The sequence below is a fragment of the Oreochromis niloticus genome, linkage group LG18, assembly GCF_001858045.2.
Source record: "Oreochromis niloticus isolate F11D_XX linkage group LG18, O_niloticus_UMD_NMBU, whole genome shotgun sequence".
NCBI lineage: Eukaryota > Metazoa > Chordata > Actinopteri > Cichliformes > Cichlidae > Oreochromis > Oreochromis niloticus.
The window spans coordinates 29,734,024-29,752,013 of NC_031982.2; the positions used below are offsets into that span (position 1 = coordinate 29,734,024).

The window sequence follows — 17,990 nt, forward strand, 5'->3', positions numbered from 1 at the left end:
GCATTACAGAAATAAGAAATACTCCCTGTCTCCTCTTTAAAATGAGGAATTCAGCTTATTTTTCCGACACTGGTTTCGGATCAGATAGTTTATGTTGGCAGACACCCAAAGCCACGGTATCCGCTTCGGACTGAAAAAGTTTCTTCACGTTTCTTCAGTGAGGTGTTTGTGTGAAGTGTGAGAAAGAGCTGCCCTTATTTTCATCTGATCGTAAGATGGTGTCTTACTAACCACAACTTACTGTGTGGACGCTGCTAAGCTGTTATTTTGGGTATTAAAAAAAAAGATGAAGAATACAGCGTCGCTCAGTTTCTTGCGCTACAAAAAACTAAGGACAGCATCACTACTAAGGTTGGGTGATTGGACGAATACATCGACTATCGATGATAGGCTGAGCCCTTCACCGATCGTTTTTACAAAAGCGATTTATTTATTTATTTGCCCATGAGTAAGTTTGCTAGTAATGTTGGTTGAAGCTAAGCGAAGCAGTCAATGGAAAAAAAATTAATAGTGCTGTTTTAACGGCACCCTCTTCCAGCTGCAAACAAATGCACCCTCTGCAGAGTGCGCCCAGATACAGCAGCAATACATGCACTCATACATATAACAGAAAGAAAGAAAGGCAGTAGGCTATGTTCAGAAAAAAAACAAAAACATTTTATTTAAATAAAAAAAACAAAAAACACTATGGTGGGGAGGGAAACAAGGAGAAACTGGCTTCTTTTTTCCACTATAACCGTGTTGACAGTGTTTCTGTGTTTTACACACTCGATCAAACAACAAATACAAAATTAAACAAAAAGTAAGTTAAAAATCAAAATATCTCTTCCAGCGAACATAAAAAATAAATCTCTGAGGTAATGTTAAGTCTTTTGTGCAATTTGGCGCATCTCAATTAAAAAAATTTTTTTTTTTAAATATCCAAAAAGTAGCTTTATTAATACTGAAATGAACAAGAAAAGAAGGTAAAATATTCCTTTCAAACAAAACTTATAAATTCTAAACTTGCAAATCAGTCCATGCATAATTACCACTGTGCTAATATATCGCCTATCGTCGGTTATTGGACAACTGATGATTGTTGGTTGGAAAAATTTTTTACACGTCGCCTAACCTTAATCACTACCCACACTTTCTAGCACATTTACATTCTCATAGCAGAGAAACACATCAGTGATTTTTACTTGTGCTCAACAGAGCCCAGTAGTGTAAATTTGATTCATTCAAAGTAAAAACTTCTGCTGAACGCTATAGAAGCAAACAGTTCAAATAATTCATAGCAGATAAATACAAATACTGCCTGGTATCATGGTTTATGACTTCAACGAAACCATACAACCACCACAATCTTTTGTCCTGTTATGTCAGGACAGCCAAATTTAGGGTGGCTGTTATTTAAAACTGCTGTGTCATTCAAACTGCTGTGTCATTCAAAGTGATGTGTCAGAGTGCTGTGTCACTCGAGGACCTGTTTGGATGGTGTGACCGATCTACATGTAAAACCAGCCTTAGAGTTATGCTGGACAGGTCTGATGCCACTTTGGTCACCATGTGGCTCGTTTAAATCTCACTGCAGCCGTCAAACACACTCCCACTCCTGTTCTCATGTTCAAATGTGACGGATTACCATTTTTTGGCTTAATGTACTGATGCTGACCGACATCCATATAATATCACCAATATCTCACAATACTACATTTTTACATTTTACAGTTTACAACTTCTCTACACTTTATTTGCCGTTTGGTTGGGTTTAGGCTTTCAATGACATCGCTGTAGCTACTGTGAAGTGCATGCTAAATGATGTGATACAGTTACTGTATTCATTGTTACAGTTACTGAAACGTCTGCTGCACTTTTAAGCTGGCGAGCAGTTCCTGGAAGCACAAGTTTTACATTTATGTTTCATTGCAATAAAAAAATAATTTTTTATAGTAAGAAAACTGATCAATTCTGTTAATAAGCCAATTTCAATCAAGTTATATTAAATTATGTGTCCTAAACATAGAGAGTAATTGTAATAAACAGTTACTTTATACAACTGCAGTGTTAACCTGCTCACAATGTCAGATGCTAAAACAGCGACATTACTAATAAAGTCTGCTTTATTATTTGAACATTCATGATGTTTTTGATGTTTCTATTATGTATATATATTCTCCTGATAATACAACACTTAAAAGAAAATCGATCTGGATGAAAGTGGTGCATCAACTAATACACAAACCCTGCCCTGCGCAGAGTCGTGCGATGAATACAAACTGTTAAACCGATAGAAGCCTCAAACTTGCCCCTGATGAAATCAAAAGCACAAGACACACCAGAATAGACCAAAACACAGAGTTGGCTGGTGGTTGATACCAACTGACACCAATGCTCAGTTTCCTGATTAGCCGCATTGTCAGAACACAGCTGTCACGCCTGGAGCTAAGCAACCTGTCACAACACAACTGTGGCACACAGGGAGGAACGGGAAGGAGAAACAACAACAGTGAAGACATATCAGCAACGTCACGCTCGGTGTGACGAGTTGGTTTATTTGTGGCAGTACAGCAGCAGGTAACCGTCAGCGTGAGGGTTGTTATCGACCAGGTATAATGATAACACCACAACATACCATCTATAGCTGTGGAAGCAATGCTGCTAGTCTGCAGAGACACTTTTAATAAGCCAGGAAAGTTCTTTACTGCTACCATCACTCAGCAGTTTAAGTAACAATTCCAGGAAATACATATTAATTAAAGGTATTTATTGCAAATTTTCCCAACTGATAAATCTGATTCACAACACAACAACAGAAATCTACCCTTTGACACGAGGCACCAGCCAATCACAGGCCTTTATTGGATGTCTTTCAAATGTAACTATCCTGACAGAATCTGTGAAGATTTATTTATAAAATCTGGCATTACTATGAACTAACTTAATATTTAGCTATATCAAAAACAGAAGTACACAAAAACCTCCTGGGCTGCCTCACTTTTAGTTGACTCCGGTTAAAATCAACAATCAATCATTGCATTACATGCGCAGACGCAGACCCATGCTTCAGGTGAGAGGTGGTTAAGACAGAGAGGGAAGAGAAACCTGCACAGTGGGCGGGATTTTCAGATTCTCGAATTATTTCCGTCTTATTTTCCTTTTTCTGTTCTCTTTTTCATCTATGATTATTACAGGTAGCAAATATTTCCTCCTAAATTTCAACTGTTGGTCAAATTTGAAACCCGCCACACGCTGAAGGAAACATTTCTCTGCTGTCGACAACTGCTAATCAAAGCAGCATGCATATAGCTAATACAGCTCAGCCAAAGAGGTGTGATTAACACTTGCATCCTGTCACAGAGTTACAGTCATGCAACTCTCATCACAGGTAGCTGCGTGTTTTATCTGCAGAGTCACACAACAGAAGGCAGATGCAGAAAAACAATAGTTCTTACACAGAACAGCTTATTTGAATAATCAGGTCACTATTTCTTGGAAAGAGACACAGCTGTTGAGGGTTTGTTTGTTTTTTCCTCTTTAAATACGATTGTTGTACCAGATTGGTGAATGTCATCAAGCTCCATGATCATGGCCTGAGGGCAGGCGTCATCTCTGGAACTGGGCAATTTATAGCAAAATAATAAACGAGGATAAACGACACTACAGAGCAGAACACAAATTTGGCGAGTGATCTGTTGCTTTGACTTACAAAATTGCACTGTGTAAATTCACACGTTACATATTACTACACTCATTACATCCGGAAGTACAATACAGCTCAATCAGGAAGGATTTAAATGATTTTTAAAACATCCTGAAAAGGAAAATGATTCAAATGCCTTAAGAGGTGAAAAGCTTCCTGACAGACAGGATCTGACCTTATATACTTGAAGTGAACACTGCGTATGAGTGTTTGGCTCCTTGCCCCAGGACATCTCTATAATAAATTATTAAGGAGGTCAGTTTACAAATACATTTTACAAGAGACATAACGCTGATGTCACAATGTCATAATAAATGTGTCAGCAGTCGCCCTTTTTTTGTTAGATCCTTTGTGGTAAGAGATTAGAAGAGGGACCCTGTCAGGGTACTTCACACATATGCAGGTGATATAAATGATCTGACAGACTTAAATGGTCTATCTCCAATTCTGCACAAAAACATCTAAGAAAATCAAGAATTTGATTTCATTTTCTGGCCTAATCTGAAAATCTTTATTGTTTGATGTATGTTCCATGTCAGCAAAGAGCTGCCTGAGCTCTCCACACCTTGTTTCACAGCAGACGACAGAAGAGAGATAAAATCACTTGTAACCGCCCTGACTTCTTCCTGGGTTAGCTCTGAACCACAAGCTTCAGCGTTTAGTTCAAAACTCCACAAAAGCCTCCTCCTACTAATTTCAGACTGAAGACGCATGTTTATTGAGACAGGGGCAATTTCACATTTCTATTTGAAGATTATGATAGCAATTATTTTTCCTCTGAGTGCCACCATCAAAGCCTGAATCTAGGGGGACGTGTTGAAGCACAGGAAGGAAGGCAGCAGTCAAAGAGAAGGAATGCACTGATAAAGGAGGGCTTGAGGTAGGCTGCGTTCAAGAAGACTGAAGAGAAAAGCGCTGTGGTAGGTGGCAAAGTGTACAGTACCAGCAGGACCATCATCGGGCAAAGAAAACCAATAAGATCTCAGTGATAACAGCTGGTACCGGTATGCTAGAATTCTGCAAGTTATTAGCTCAAAGTTTGAAAAACGTGTGCTTGTGTTTTCATGTAAAAAGCTCCATCTTCCCCTTTTTTGAACTGCAGATCAGGGCGTAACGAAAACAAAGCATTTTGGGACTCGTTAATGTAAAAATCTGACCAGAAAACATAATGGAAACAACAAGACCTGAAAGCGTTTCAGAGGATATTCTCTGTTGCGAGAAGCTGCCCAAAGTTAAAGTACTCACAGGTTTCTTGAGGAAAAAGACAGAAAGGGCTCCGATCAGAGGGATGTCCCCCAGCAGCGGCTCCATCACCACCCTCATCACTCCATGAAGCTGAACAGAAAAAAAGAAAGAAACATCACAAATAAGTCTTCTGTTTTTTAGCCTGTGATGACCCCCAGGTCCAGGTTACACTGATGAGCCCTAAAAACGTGGTTCTGTTCATCTGACGTAGCGTTCTCAGTGGGACAAACGTTTCATCTCTGATCCAAGTGACTTGCTTTCTGGTTGCGTTCAGACTGGACCGCACACACCACAGATAAGTTTACCCAAATTATCGCTTCTGATCACAGCCTGCAGGACCATCTAATCTTTAACTCTATTTTTTTCTTCCCCTCAGTTACCTGTTAAGCCTCAGAATCCAGGTCAGGGAAAAAAACAAGAGTAAGACTGTTTGTTTAATCTTTAAGTTTGATTGCTTCCCTGTAAAAATCCAACAGGGTTACAGCTGTCACGGCGTATTATTGGCTACTGAGAGATAACAGACTCGTTTTAGAGATCTACAAAGTCCAGCTTAGGTGAATGGATGGGTGGGAATAAGAAGTCACAGGATTATCAGTCAGGAGACTGTCTTTCTTCTCCTGTTTGTGTTTTGCATTCAATTTGACTTTTTTCCACTTACAGCCCGTGATCCATCATAGGTTACTGTAATGTTTAAAGTAGAGAGAAAGTGATGTTTTCTTGTTACTGTTTTGCTGCATTGCAAGAAATAATGACCAAAATCCACCAGCAACAATGAATATTGTGTGAGGACCCATTAGTTTGAGTAGAATCTGACCAATTATGTGGTAAAAAAAAAAAAAAAAAAAAAATTGCCTGTAAAATGACAAATGTGACCTTAACAGTGAACACAAACTGTGCAACGACCCACTAAGAGACAAATTTGATTAAATTCTGACAATTCTTATTGAACGAGCATCGATTATTTCAAACTGTGAGTCAAAAATCTGTAAAATACCAAGGAATAATATCATAGTTTTTTTTTACCATATATACAGAGTCTATTCAGATTTCTGTTCAACCGTGAGGCGTGGGTGGTGGTTGGGTGTATGTAATGTTATCCACACAGAACAGTGGAACAGCAGCTCAAAATACACGGTGGGTGAAAGAGGGAAAAAGAACCAGCGAGTTTATTTCCCACTTCCTGCAAGAACGCAAAATATAACTAGATAGGCTGTACTAACGGGAAAGTGCAGACTCACATATACTGTAATCATTAAGCCTACTGTAATCCTAATTTTGAGGACCGAGAATGAAGAAAGAGTCTGCAACACAAAGTCAATGTTTCTTTATTTTGGATGCAGGTTTCTCAGAGGCTGCAGTGACTCAAACCTCAGATATGCAGACTGGCCGTCTGTAGCACCAAATTTGGTTGTAGCTTGCTCTGAGTAATCAAATACCAGCATTTTGCACATCGAAACGGGCGTGCAGCGGAAAGACTGCAGATAGCCTCTTGTTTATGCCACTTTCCGTCCTGTAGCTCATTTCTCCCTGAAGGAGGATGCTTTAGAAGTCATGTGCAGCTGATAATGCTCTATCAGAGGCCCACTGGGAGGAAGAAGATACCTTTTTAAATAAAAGATGTGACAGCAAAAAAAGAAAAAAAAGAAAAGAAAAAAAAAAGTCGACAGCCAGCGAATAGAGAAGCGTAAACCCGAATGACTCATGAAGCATGATAAGCTCCCAGTTCACATCTTCTCCATTTAAACTACTTATTCTTCAGCAGCCTATGAAATGCTGACACGGGGACTGCAGCTCTACAATCTGAGCCAAACAAAAGGAAAACATCGACTGGGCTTTGTACACGTAGCCATTTCTCCCTGTAAATCTTTGGGTCCTCTCCTCTCACTTTCTCTCCCACTCTGATCTCTGGACAGCAAACATGGTCTGATCCTGTGCCAACAGCTGAGTGGATAACGTCTCTTTATCAGTCCTGTGTAAACACATGATGCAATTAACTTTCTCCGCAGAGGTCAGTACTTGATGTAGAAGTCACCGCTGTGGTACAGTGTGTGTTTTTAAGGTTTTCATTCATTTGTTTTTTTAGAAACCGTTACTGTACTGTTACTACTTCTACTACCACTAGGACAATTTCAAGGATCAGTACTTGAATAACAACTTTATGTCAGTTAAATCAGCCACATCATTTATTAGGGAGAATTTCCAGACATTCATTTGTTCCTGGCACCTAAAATTTACTATGGAAAAAAAATTTCTAAGGCTCTGAGACTCCAGAAATCCACAGTTAGAACCATTAACCACAAATGGACAAAACACAGAACAGTGGTGAACCTTCCCAGGAACGACCATCCGCCCAAAGTTACTGGATGAGTCGTCATTGTACTCCAAGGGAACAGTGATGACTCATGCAGGAGGTCTCAATAAAATAAATAACATGACTGATTTCTTGTCTCAGCTTTTGCACTTTCAGTTTTCAGGCTATTGAATTAATGGACTTGTAGTTTTGGGTACAGCTGTGTGGAGGTTAGCACGGTCACCTTACGCCAAGGAGGTTTAAATCCACCAGCCTTTCTTTGTGGAATTTGCACGTTCTCCCCGTGTCTGCATGAGTTCGCTCCGGGTATTCTGGCATTCTTTTCACAGTTATGCATATTAGGGTCACTGGTTATAGTAAATAGGCTGTAGGTGTGACTATTTGATGATCATCTACAACGGTTATCTATACTCCTACTGGGCCCTGAACTGGAAAAGCAGAAGATGGAGGGATCGTAGTTTTGTTAAATATAGGAAGCAGAAAGTGTTGTAACAATAGACTTAGCAATTTTCATTTCTTTATATGGGATAAATAGGCATAAAACTATTGTACTTAACATGTTGCATCTATCTTGGATTCATACCTGTATACTTTTGATTCCAGCCCTGCAGTAGTACTTTTTGATGTCCACGTCAATTTCTGTATTCCCGACAAAACTGAAAGGAAGGGCGAGAAGAACGTAGAAGGGGATTCATGTGTGTATTCATATGAAGATAAAAAGAATAAAAACAAAAACACATTTTGCATTTATTCAGATTTTAAAGGGCAAGTTTACACACAAACCGAGGAGAGGGCTGTACATCCACCATCCAAATCTGTTTGGCTAATTTGATGGTGGCTTAATCTACATTTGATGTGCTAGTGAGCATTTCTGCGTGGGCTCAAAAAACGAGTGCGTGGAAATGATCCTGTCTGTTTGGAAAAAAACAGTCAGGTAACACAACTGACAATTATTACCAGTTATGATACTGAGAAAAAGGAAGCACACAAAATGAGCACTTTAATAAACATTTACTGAAGTAGCGACAAAGTGACCTCATGTGTAGTCTGAATTTTCTCTGTGTGAAAAACTAAAGTGCAGGAGTTTTAAAACTCGTCAACTGATTCAGACCAAATTAAACAAACGACAGGTTTTAAATAAAGGCCTGATGCTAAGATTTGTACATAAGTCATAATTTGAAAGAAACAAGTGCAATTAAGATTACATCGCTTGGCCAAGTCAAGTGAATTCAACAATGAATGAATCTGAGCGGTCTACCTGATCTGCAGGTCCATGATAACCTGCCTCTTGTCCACATTTTCTGTGTAAACTTTCACTCCATTCACTCTCAGCGGCTGCAGAAATAAAAGAAGACATGAAGGTTAAAACGAAGGAAATCTTTAGTGAAATGTGACCAGACCTGCAGTAAAAGCTTTATTTAATGTTTACTAGCTCTGCATAATTCTACATGTGAGGCAAGAAACTTTCCAGTTCTGATTAAATCAGTTCATGCGAGTCAACAAAGGAGTCACAAATAGAAACATGCGGTAAAAGATCTGAACACGTACACTCTGACAGATGGTGCTGCCTAAAACATCCATGACACTAATTCTCCAGGATTTCCCACAAAGCTAACATCTAAAAATAAATAGTGTTATTCTACAGGCAATAAAAGGCTATAAAACAAAATACTAGCTGCTGTATTACTACGAATAATCCAAACGGCAGAAGTGTCATGCCATGGTCTTTCGGAGTTGTGCATTCACAACACTGTGTTATTATCTTATCACCTTGTCGCCCATGTCAATCTTGGTGAAGCAGAAGGTGCTGAGATGAGGGTTGGCGCCCTTCACCGCCGGCTCGATGGTCTCTCTGAACAGCTTCTCCACAAACTGGCAGATAAACGGCCACATCTGCTTCACCGTCTGAGGAGGGGAGAAAAATCATGTGGGAGAAAGAATTAGACAGATATAAGACATCCAAATCCCACAGCCCAAAATCCTTCAGCCCACAGCCTGAAGAAAAAAGTCAGTCACTGAGCACTGACACATGCAGCTGCTGGACAAGCCTCATGTTTTACAGCAGACCTGGTGAAAAACAACTACCTGGCATCTCTCTGCATATCCTTGTGTGTTTGTTGCACTATACCAATTTAGTTCAAATGACAAACAATGCAGAGACCAGTGTACTTTAAACTGTCACTGTGTTTGTCATACTTCATATTGTCTATACTTACTACTGCAGTTGAGAAGCTGTTACCAAGACTCCTGTGTTTCTGTAACTACATGTGCAGCTATTTGTGCCCAATCTGAAATCCCCCTGACGGGCAATACAATGTATTGCTTCACATTACATCATATTACATCACACTGTATCGTATTATACCCTCACAGCCGTTACAGGTAAACAACAATCAAAAATATGTCTGACAGCTGTATTTCTTATCATCAGTGTTGTATTGCCAACACCTTTGCCAAACAAGATCATTTTTATAGTTCACGGGGATAAAAGAAACCACCCTGCAATTACTCTCAGCTGCTCCTTCACCTGACCTTCAGTTGTTAAAATATTATCACCTCACACAAAGCCCTCGTACAATCACAGCGAGAGAAATAACGCACCCAAACTTTGCACAACACTTCTGTTTATTATGAGCATTTTGACTCCAGGTGTAAAAGAGTCTCCTGTCACACAACAGTGTCAGCGCGACACTGAATATGTCAGCATTAATAAGCATACACACCGAGGATACAGATGCCTATATGAGATAGGAAGTTACCAGATCGGTGCTGTAGTAACATGCTGATTGTTGCTTTGACATCCATTCACCGAGCCATACTCAGACAGAGATTTCACTACCACAGAAATGACTTTGAATCAACTTCCCTATAAAATCCTCTAAGCACTGTGCACACATTTTAAAAGTGTGAAAATGCTCTGCGCCCTCAGGTGAACACTATGAACTGCTATAAACGGTCCTTTGACTTTGATTACACAGTTACCAGGAGCATTAAAGTTTCACAGAGGTCTGATGTTATGACAGGTGAAGTTCTGCTCATTATGACCTATTTGATCCAGATAAAGAAGCAATGAACTGAGCGATATCTGTTGGCAGCGGACGACATGACTTTTCAGGCTTCTGTACAGAAGCACGCTCCTCACTTCTGTGTTTGGGTGCGAAAAATGTAAAATCATTTAATCTGCATGAGCTGAGCAATGCACAGGTCAAAATCCTAATCTGAGGGAAATGAGGGAGTGTATTATGCAATGGTCCTCCTCCATCCCCCGTCCATCACATACATTCACTGGTGATCATCACACTTAATGAAGTGACATTTACAGTACATTTACTAAATAAATACGGCAAATAAATAAGGGTCTTTGTAAGAAATTATTTTTTAATTTAAAATTTATTGAAACATTTAGCAATACTTTAGGAAGACATTTAAATACAATAGAGAGTAAGGCACCAAAGCCCAGGCTGTCCCTCACTCCATCCTCCTATAAAAGTGCCCATCTGTGTGGTGATAACCACAGCTATTGATTGTCATCTTATGGGTAAGTTATGGCCATTTCTTTGCTTTAGAGGAGAATACCTCTGGTTTTTATTTGCCTTTCAAATGATTTTCTGTGTTCCCATAAACAGATCTGGATATTAAAAAGATATTTTCCTGCTCATCTTCATCCATTACCTTTTTACTGGAAGGACCTGTAAACATTTACAGTAAGTGGTGCTCTTCTGACGTTAAGACTCGCTCTCTCTCCCTCTCTCTAGTTCACTTTGCATCTCTCTCCTTCACTCTCTCCCCACCTCAGTGTCTCTCTCCGGGGAGGTGGAAGCACTGGGTCAGGGTCTCTCAGAGCTCCAGATTCAGATCCTATTTATAAACCCTGCCGGTCTGCCTCTGCTAGCTGGCAGACTATTGTTGAGGACGTAGGGCGGTGTGCAAGTAGGTGTCTAAGCACAAAAATTAATTTAAATATAATATAAAGAAAAAAAAAAAGAGAGGTGTGTATACCTTATTCAGCCATTCCACTCTTTCCACATCTGGATAATGGACCTGGAATAGAAGATGGAAATGTATCAGTTAAAAACATGATTTACATTTATTTTAAACATAGCTCTGATGGAAAGGTCATGGTTTTCTTTAGGCGTGCCCTCATTTGTGTCTCCTCTCCGTTTCCTGACATTACCATAGAGGACGCATTGTTTCTATACTTCTGGTTCACAAACTACATCACAGCTACTGTAATCTGTGGCATGAATTTACAGGCTGTTACATCCAGCTGCAAGTTAGAAAACAAACCAATGAAACTGTAAAAAATAACCTGTTAAAAAAATATATATATTGCATGCTGCTGGTCAAAGGTCAAGGAAGAGATAAACAGTAAGGAGTTCAAAGGTCAGGCCACAAAAAAATTACAGGAAATGCTTCAGTCTGTTTAGTAACTATGAAGCATACTGTAGCACTCCTTTTTGTCAGCTTATGAAGTAAACCTTGCAAAAACTAAATTAAATCTAATCGTTTTACATTACACATAAATCACTTGAAGAAAATATTACGCTTAGATGATGCACTGGTTCAATTTTAAAATTTAAAAGCTTAATGTTGCTGTTTGAGCTGCACTGCATTACACCGAGGTGCAAAAAACACACAAGGAAAAAGGAAAGTGCAGGTCTGCGATTACAACGAGGCTTCTTACAGCATATCAGTGAAAGCTCATCCCTTTGTTTTGGCATCGTGTTACCTCACATTCCTGTACTTTTCCCACTGATTCATGCCAGGTCTCTTGGCAGAGCAGCGAGCCACAGAGAAAACACCCTAATGAAGCCTCTGATGCTGCGTGTAAAGACTCACACACACCTCCACTTTTCACTCATCGCTGTTGATGTCAAAGAACTGTTCATGATAGAACTTAAGTTGAGTTACTGAGGTGAAATCAAGTGACTACAACAGACTCTGAAAGCCATCAATGTGTACCTCATTGTGTTCCAAGACTAAAAGTCATCAGAGTAATTAGAGTTCTTCCTCTGGGGAACATGAACATCTGCACTGAATCTCATCCTAATTCATCCCATCACTGCTGAGACGTTGGAGTAGCTACAATAACTAGGGATTCTTCTTAGCAGCTAACTTCCTAGTAAAATAAAATATTACACAGAGAGCAAGAAAACACTTTAAAACAGAGCCCGTGTCAGCACTCTCAGCCCTCTTTTCAAATGTCTACATGCCTGTGCAGAATGAGGTGACATGTTCCTCAATATGACAGCCTACAAACAACTGCTCATCTTCCAGATCCAAGTGAAGCAGAACTGTGGTGCTGACTTGAGATGTTCTAATATTCACATAGACAGAAAGATGTTGTGCGAGATGCTGCAAAATATCTAAAAAAAATCAATAGTGAACTGATACGCCCCATCAACACAATATGGATAATTAGCTTAATGGATTAGCATTAGCAATTACCCCACCTACATCCAGCCTATGTATATGCATCATATATAGCCTAATCACAGGTCACCTCTTCAGTAGATGTGTTGGTGGCTACTGTTGGGCAGACGGGGAACTGTTGAGCCCTGTACTTCAAAAAGAAAAGCAAAAATGTCTTCAGCAGATGCCATTTGGGTTCACTGCTCACGGTGAGAGCTCAGCTCGAGTTACCACTGCTGCTGCCATTAGGTAAGGGAAAAAGGGAAAAGCCAGCCAGCTTCACTTCTTTTCTTAGACTTTAATTTATTTTAGACACATGCACTCATTATTTTAGGCTTGAAATGATCCGACTTCAAGCCACAGACCCGACTTGACAGACCTGTATTGCCATCCAGCCAGTCATGCTGGCAGCCTGGCAAAGTGGCTGCTGTATGTTTAAGTGCAGTATCATTTTCTGACAAATGATGGATGTCTCATAGGAAAATACAACTCAGAGGCTAAGTGCTGCGACATGCCGAACACCAGGATGTCAGTGCAGCAGCATCAAAGGACTTCTGGAGGACTGGGAGTAGACTGGGAGTAGGCTGTGGCAGACGTGTTACATAATGGACACGCTGAGAGAATTCGGGAGAAACACTCAGGCCTGAGGCCGATACACGAGCGGCAGGGGCCACAAACAAAGTCCATTTAAATACAGGCTGGTAAGGCTCAAAGCACAAGCATAAATAAAAGGTTTGTCTTTGCATGTACTTCCTCATTTCAGTGTTTTGCATTTATGTGTATTTGAATGTCCAAAGATCAAAGTCCATTTCACTGAAAAATGAAATTGACCAAAGCTGATCCTACTATTGCATTCTGGAGCTCAAGGAACCAACATCCCTGACCTAAGACATAAAAAATATATTTGCTTATGTTCTTGTGATCCTACAAAAGTTCCTTAGATATTTTTAATAAAACTGAAATCGTTATGTGTTCAAAGACAAATCTGGGTTTTAAAGTAGATGCATTCACAACTGTTTCTCACACATGTAAAGTTTTAAAAATTAAAGTACAGATGACCTGCGAACCATGCATACTTGAAAATGAACATCTAAAATACATGAAAGCCTTCACAGAAATTTAAAGGAACAGCCGAGTGTCTTTATAAGCTGAGAAACTTCATGTAAATGGGTACAGAGACATGACAAATGCTGCATGTGTCGCGTACAGAAGCATCACTGAGAGTCACTGAGTCTCACATGTGGCCCAAAGTGGCACAAGAAGCCATCCAAGTTATGCATGCTGTGCAGACCATGACCATGCAGTCATGCATCCTACAACTGAAAGAGCTAATGATGACATCACCATCCCACTGCGTTTCCTGGGGATTACATTTCCTATGACAACAAAAAAGTGACACCATTTTTCTGTTGCATTTAATGAACCATGTGAACAAACTTCAGCGTTTATACTGAATGTGCTTGATGTCATGCTCGCCATTTACTGCCAAGTGTGTAGAATCCCATTTGCACCTGACAGAAGTGCAGCAGTATTGTTCTGTTCTGAATTCCCTGATTAATTTCACGCCACATAAAAAGATTAGGAAATAGTGAAAATTCCATCTCAGTTTATGAAAGCGCAAACTACCAGCTATGTTCAGTGTTTTTTTACATAACACAAAGCAGCAGATTTTCACCATTACGAAGCTGAAACTATTTAAAAAATGTAAATTAGTGCAGTCAGCGTTAATCTCGTTAAAATGACGTTAACACCAGGACCGCATTAATGCTGCAAATCTCCGTTAGCAAGTTAACGCGGATCGCCCCGTGTTGCATGTCGACGTTGACGCGTTAGCGCGGTTAGCTCGTTAACGCCGTGCAGCCCCTTGCACGGGGCGATCCCCGTTAACTCGCTAATGGAGAGTTGCTGCTACTGTTTTAGTTTACATGAAAAACGACAAAAACATTAACCAGAAACAGTAGAGAGATGGACAATTAATCAGTTTCATCACAATCACGACAAACAAAATAACTGACTTATGTGAGCGCGGGCGTGCAGCTAGTACAGAAAATGGAAAGACAACAACAACAACGTGACTAATGCAAATGACTGTTTCGCTGGTGTTTTTTTATTAGTGTTGTTTGAATACTTTCCCCTGGAATGTCACATGGCTTCTAAGAACCGGACCCCCTGTCTCAAATTACTAAAACACAAAAAGTCAATTATGGATAAACATCAGCATCTTTGAAGATGCCATTATGAGCTAAGCAGGCAAAGGGCTGATAGAAAGAAAATACTGCTACTGCATCCTATTGTTTGTTGGGCCAAAGCGCTCCATCAGGGATTAAAGTGGAGCTTTACATGTAAGTGAAATACAAATCATTGTTTGTTTTTGGTGACAGTGTCTGTCTGTGAGTTATTCCAGGTTACACTTAAGGCAAAGCTGCTCCAAATATGGCTCTGATAGGTCATTGCTCCATTCTTTCCTTAGTCCCAGCGCTAACCACATCTGTCATATAAACAGTCTGCAACTTGGCAGATGACAAAAAACCAAAACAACAGAGTTGGAACCAGACAAAAAAAAAAAAAAAAAAAAAGGAAAGTATGACTCATCTGGCCAATAAAAAGCCAACAGCTGCAGAAGCAGAGTTTACTTTTAGGGTAAATAACTGAAAGAAAAATCTAGATTTGGACATCATCTTGATAAGAGTGAGAGGAAAGTACAGCAAATTACTAATTTTCCCTCATTTAAATGAATTACACAGGAAATTAGGTTAAGTACTAAAAAAACTGAGCATAAAACTATGACCAGAGAAGGAATGTGGGACAGACTGTGTCTGAGGACTGAAACTAAAGGGCAATACAACCTTTTATTTGTAACAAGAACAAACATATAATGTATGTAAATGTGTTTTTATTCTGTATTCAATAATGTAGAGTTCTCTGGAGAGCAACAAAACAAGGATATGTATTCATTTCCTCAATAAACTGGGAACATTTTCCTGTTTTAGAGCAACAATGGTTCAGGTTACTGAAGGAAAACAGTCTTTCTGTTCATTGAATCTTTCAAGTATCTACGTCACCAGAAACTCCCAACGTCTGACCTCAGTGTGCTCTTCCTGCAGATTTCTCTGTAAATCCCCTGAATCGGCAGTGCTCACTTAAAAACTGCATGAAGAAGCTGATAATCTGCTCAGTCCTCTACTCAAAGTTAAACACAGTCAGCAACATTCCTCGAGTAAACTGGGACCAGGCAAATTAAAAAGTCATTGACCCAAACATCCAGCTCTAGGTACTCAATGTAGGTTTGGAAAAGCAAAGGCCTTTATTTTATCAGTACTGGCAGTTGTTCAAATTTCCTCAAGGTTAAAGGTGTAAAACGTTGTTGTTTCAAAGTCTCCAATGGCATACAAGTCCTCTGCCACCTGGGGCTTCCTCTGACCCCCATCAGCACCCGTAGACATCCCACAGTGGGGGCGAGCTGCCAGGGACTGATAACTGCATATGTGAGATGGGCTTAATGGACAAGAACACTTTCTTACTTACTTTGTTTTGGGGTTTTCATGTAAAATATTTAAAGTACAAAGGCTGCCGTAAAAAGATCAATCAACAATTAACAAAGTGATTTATGGTGAATTGATGGAGATTAGAAAACGATTCTGATTTGTTTTTTTTACCATAATCAAGCCCTAATATAAATTATAGGGTTATTTTAGCACGTGGAGGATAACACCATCATAAACATCATCATAATAATGATGTTTCCATTAACAGTTTGGACCGCTGCAATTCCCAGTGTCTATTCATTTTAACTCTTCAACATAAACTCTTCATCGCACTAACACATTACAGACACACCAATATGAGCCACCACTAATCATAACTTCATTACAATTCATTGGTGTTACAATGAAGCACCCACGCTCTCAAAGTACTGGATAACTCATGCACACAAAATCTAGTTTAAGTGCAGGCTGTACAACCATTGTCAGCAATCAAAGTCCTCATTTATTTCAGTAAGACTTTCAGCAAACAAGCAAAAAAGCATATCCCGCTTTGTCTAAATGTTGCATTATCATTACTTATAATCCAATGGTGAAAATTAGCACTGCTGTAAGCCTTCCAGACTTGTCAAATCCTGTCTGAGAGATTATACTGAGCAGTGTCTGTCAATATCTCTGCAATCTTATGGATATATTTCTCAAACAGGCCTTCCTGGATCGCACTTCATACGCCTGCAGCGATACACCCACACCAGCACAGACCTGCGCATGTTTTGATCTGCAGTTCTGCTTCCTGTCACCGTGCCCTCTATACTCAAGAAAAACATGGATCTGATGTGGGGCAACATTTTTGGCTTTTGCCTTGTACAGCAGGCCTTCTGTAAAACCAACAAAGGATTAGCAGAAGACTGGAGCGTCACCTTCCGTCACGTGTGTGCGTGTTCATGCCAAAATGTGCGACATGCACGAAGAGACTCACAGCCCAACTATGCACCAGCTGTTAGGAAATCCTGGCACTCCTCCCCAGCCACACCCCAAACACAAAGCATGTCTGTGTGAGAGAGAGCAGGGGGGAGATGTGGGAAAAGAGTAACAAATGAAAATAAAAATGAGAGGTTATAAAAAATGAAACAAAAAATATATTTAAAAAAAATTCTTCTACAGCAGAAAATCCTAAACGTTTTCTCTGTGCCCGGCTGAAATTTTTAAGAAAGTGTAAAAAAATTTTAAAAGGGGGAAGACGGTGACTCTGTAAATCTATAAGGTGATAACAAAACAGGAAAATCTGCTTAGTCATGTCCCCTTTAAACGACAGAAGATGTTGAAAGGTGGATATGACGAGACGGTTACTCCACTGACGGCTATATTTAGGCTGAGCGAGCAAGATGGACCATCATGAGGAAAATATGCACTCAGCTTTAATGCGCAATACGTTTTTGTAGGACAACATGCAATAGCCCCTCTGCAGTCATCCGCAATATCCTAACTTGGGTTGGGGCGAACGCACGATCTTGTCTGTATATCACTCAGCTAATTTCACAGAGGTTTTTGATGCTGTGAAGTTTTGTCTGTAAGCAAGTGATTACCTAGCTGTTAGCCAGGATAATCCTGGATAATCTCCCTATTTGACACTCAGAATGACCATAATTTGCGAATGATACTAGTAAGTATGACCTGAATATAGCAATTTAGCCCATAAAGTCAATGTATGTAAGATCAGTTTTCCCAACTTCTACACAAGTGTTTTTGCAAACCACAGGAGTCTCCCCTCGCCAGGGCGACACAGCTCAGGAATTTATCTAAAAGCAGGAAAAGTATCCATGTTCCCTGCAAGTTTCAGAAACTCAGCTTTGAT

General features: G+C 39.8%; 1 protein-coding gene across 5 annotated transcripts in view; it reads right to left on the reverse strand.

Moving 5' to 3' along the window:
- esyt2a (extended synaptotagmin-like protein 2a) overlaps positions 1 to 17,990 on the reverse strand; it is a 52,733-nt gene that overhangs the window by 25,194 nt on the left and 9,549 nt on the right. For all 5 annotated transcript variants that reach the window (XM_025900150.1, XM_025900152.1, XM_025900151.1 and 2 more), the window contains exons 3-7: positions 11,241 to 11,282; positions 9,012 to 9,146; positions 8,500 to 8,576; positions 7,825 to 7,897; positions 4,931 to 5,020 (exon numbers count right to left, since the gene is read on the reverse strand). In XM_025900150.1, the coding sequence (XP_025755935.1) occupies positions 4,931 to 5,020; positions 7,825 to 7,897; positions 8,500 to 8,576; positions 9,012 to 9,146; positions 11,241 to 11,282 (417 nt within the window). The remainder of the gene's footprint in view (positions 1 to 4,930; positions 5,021 to 7,824; positions 7,898 to 8,499; positions 8,577 to 9,011; positions 9,147 to 11,240; positions 11,283 to 17,990) is intronic.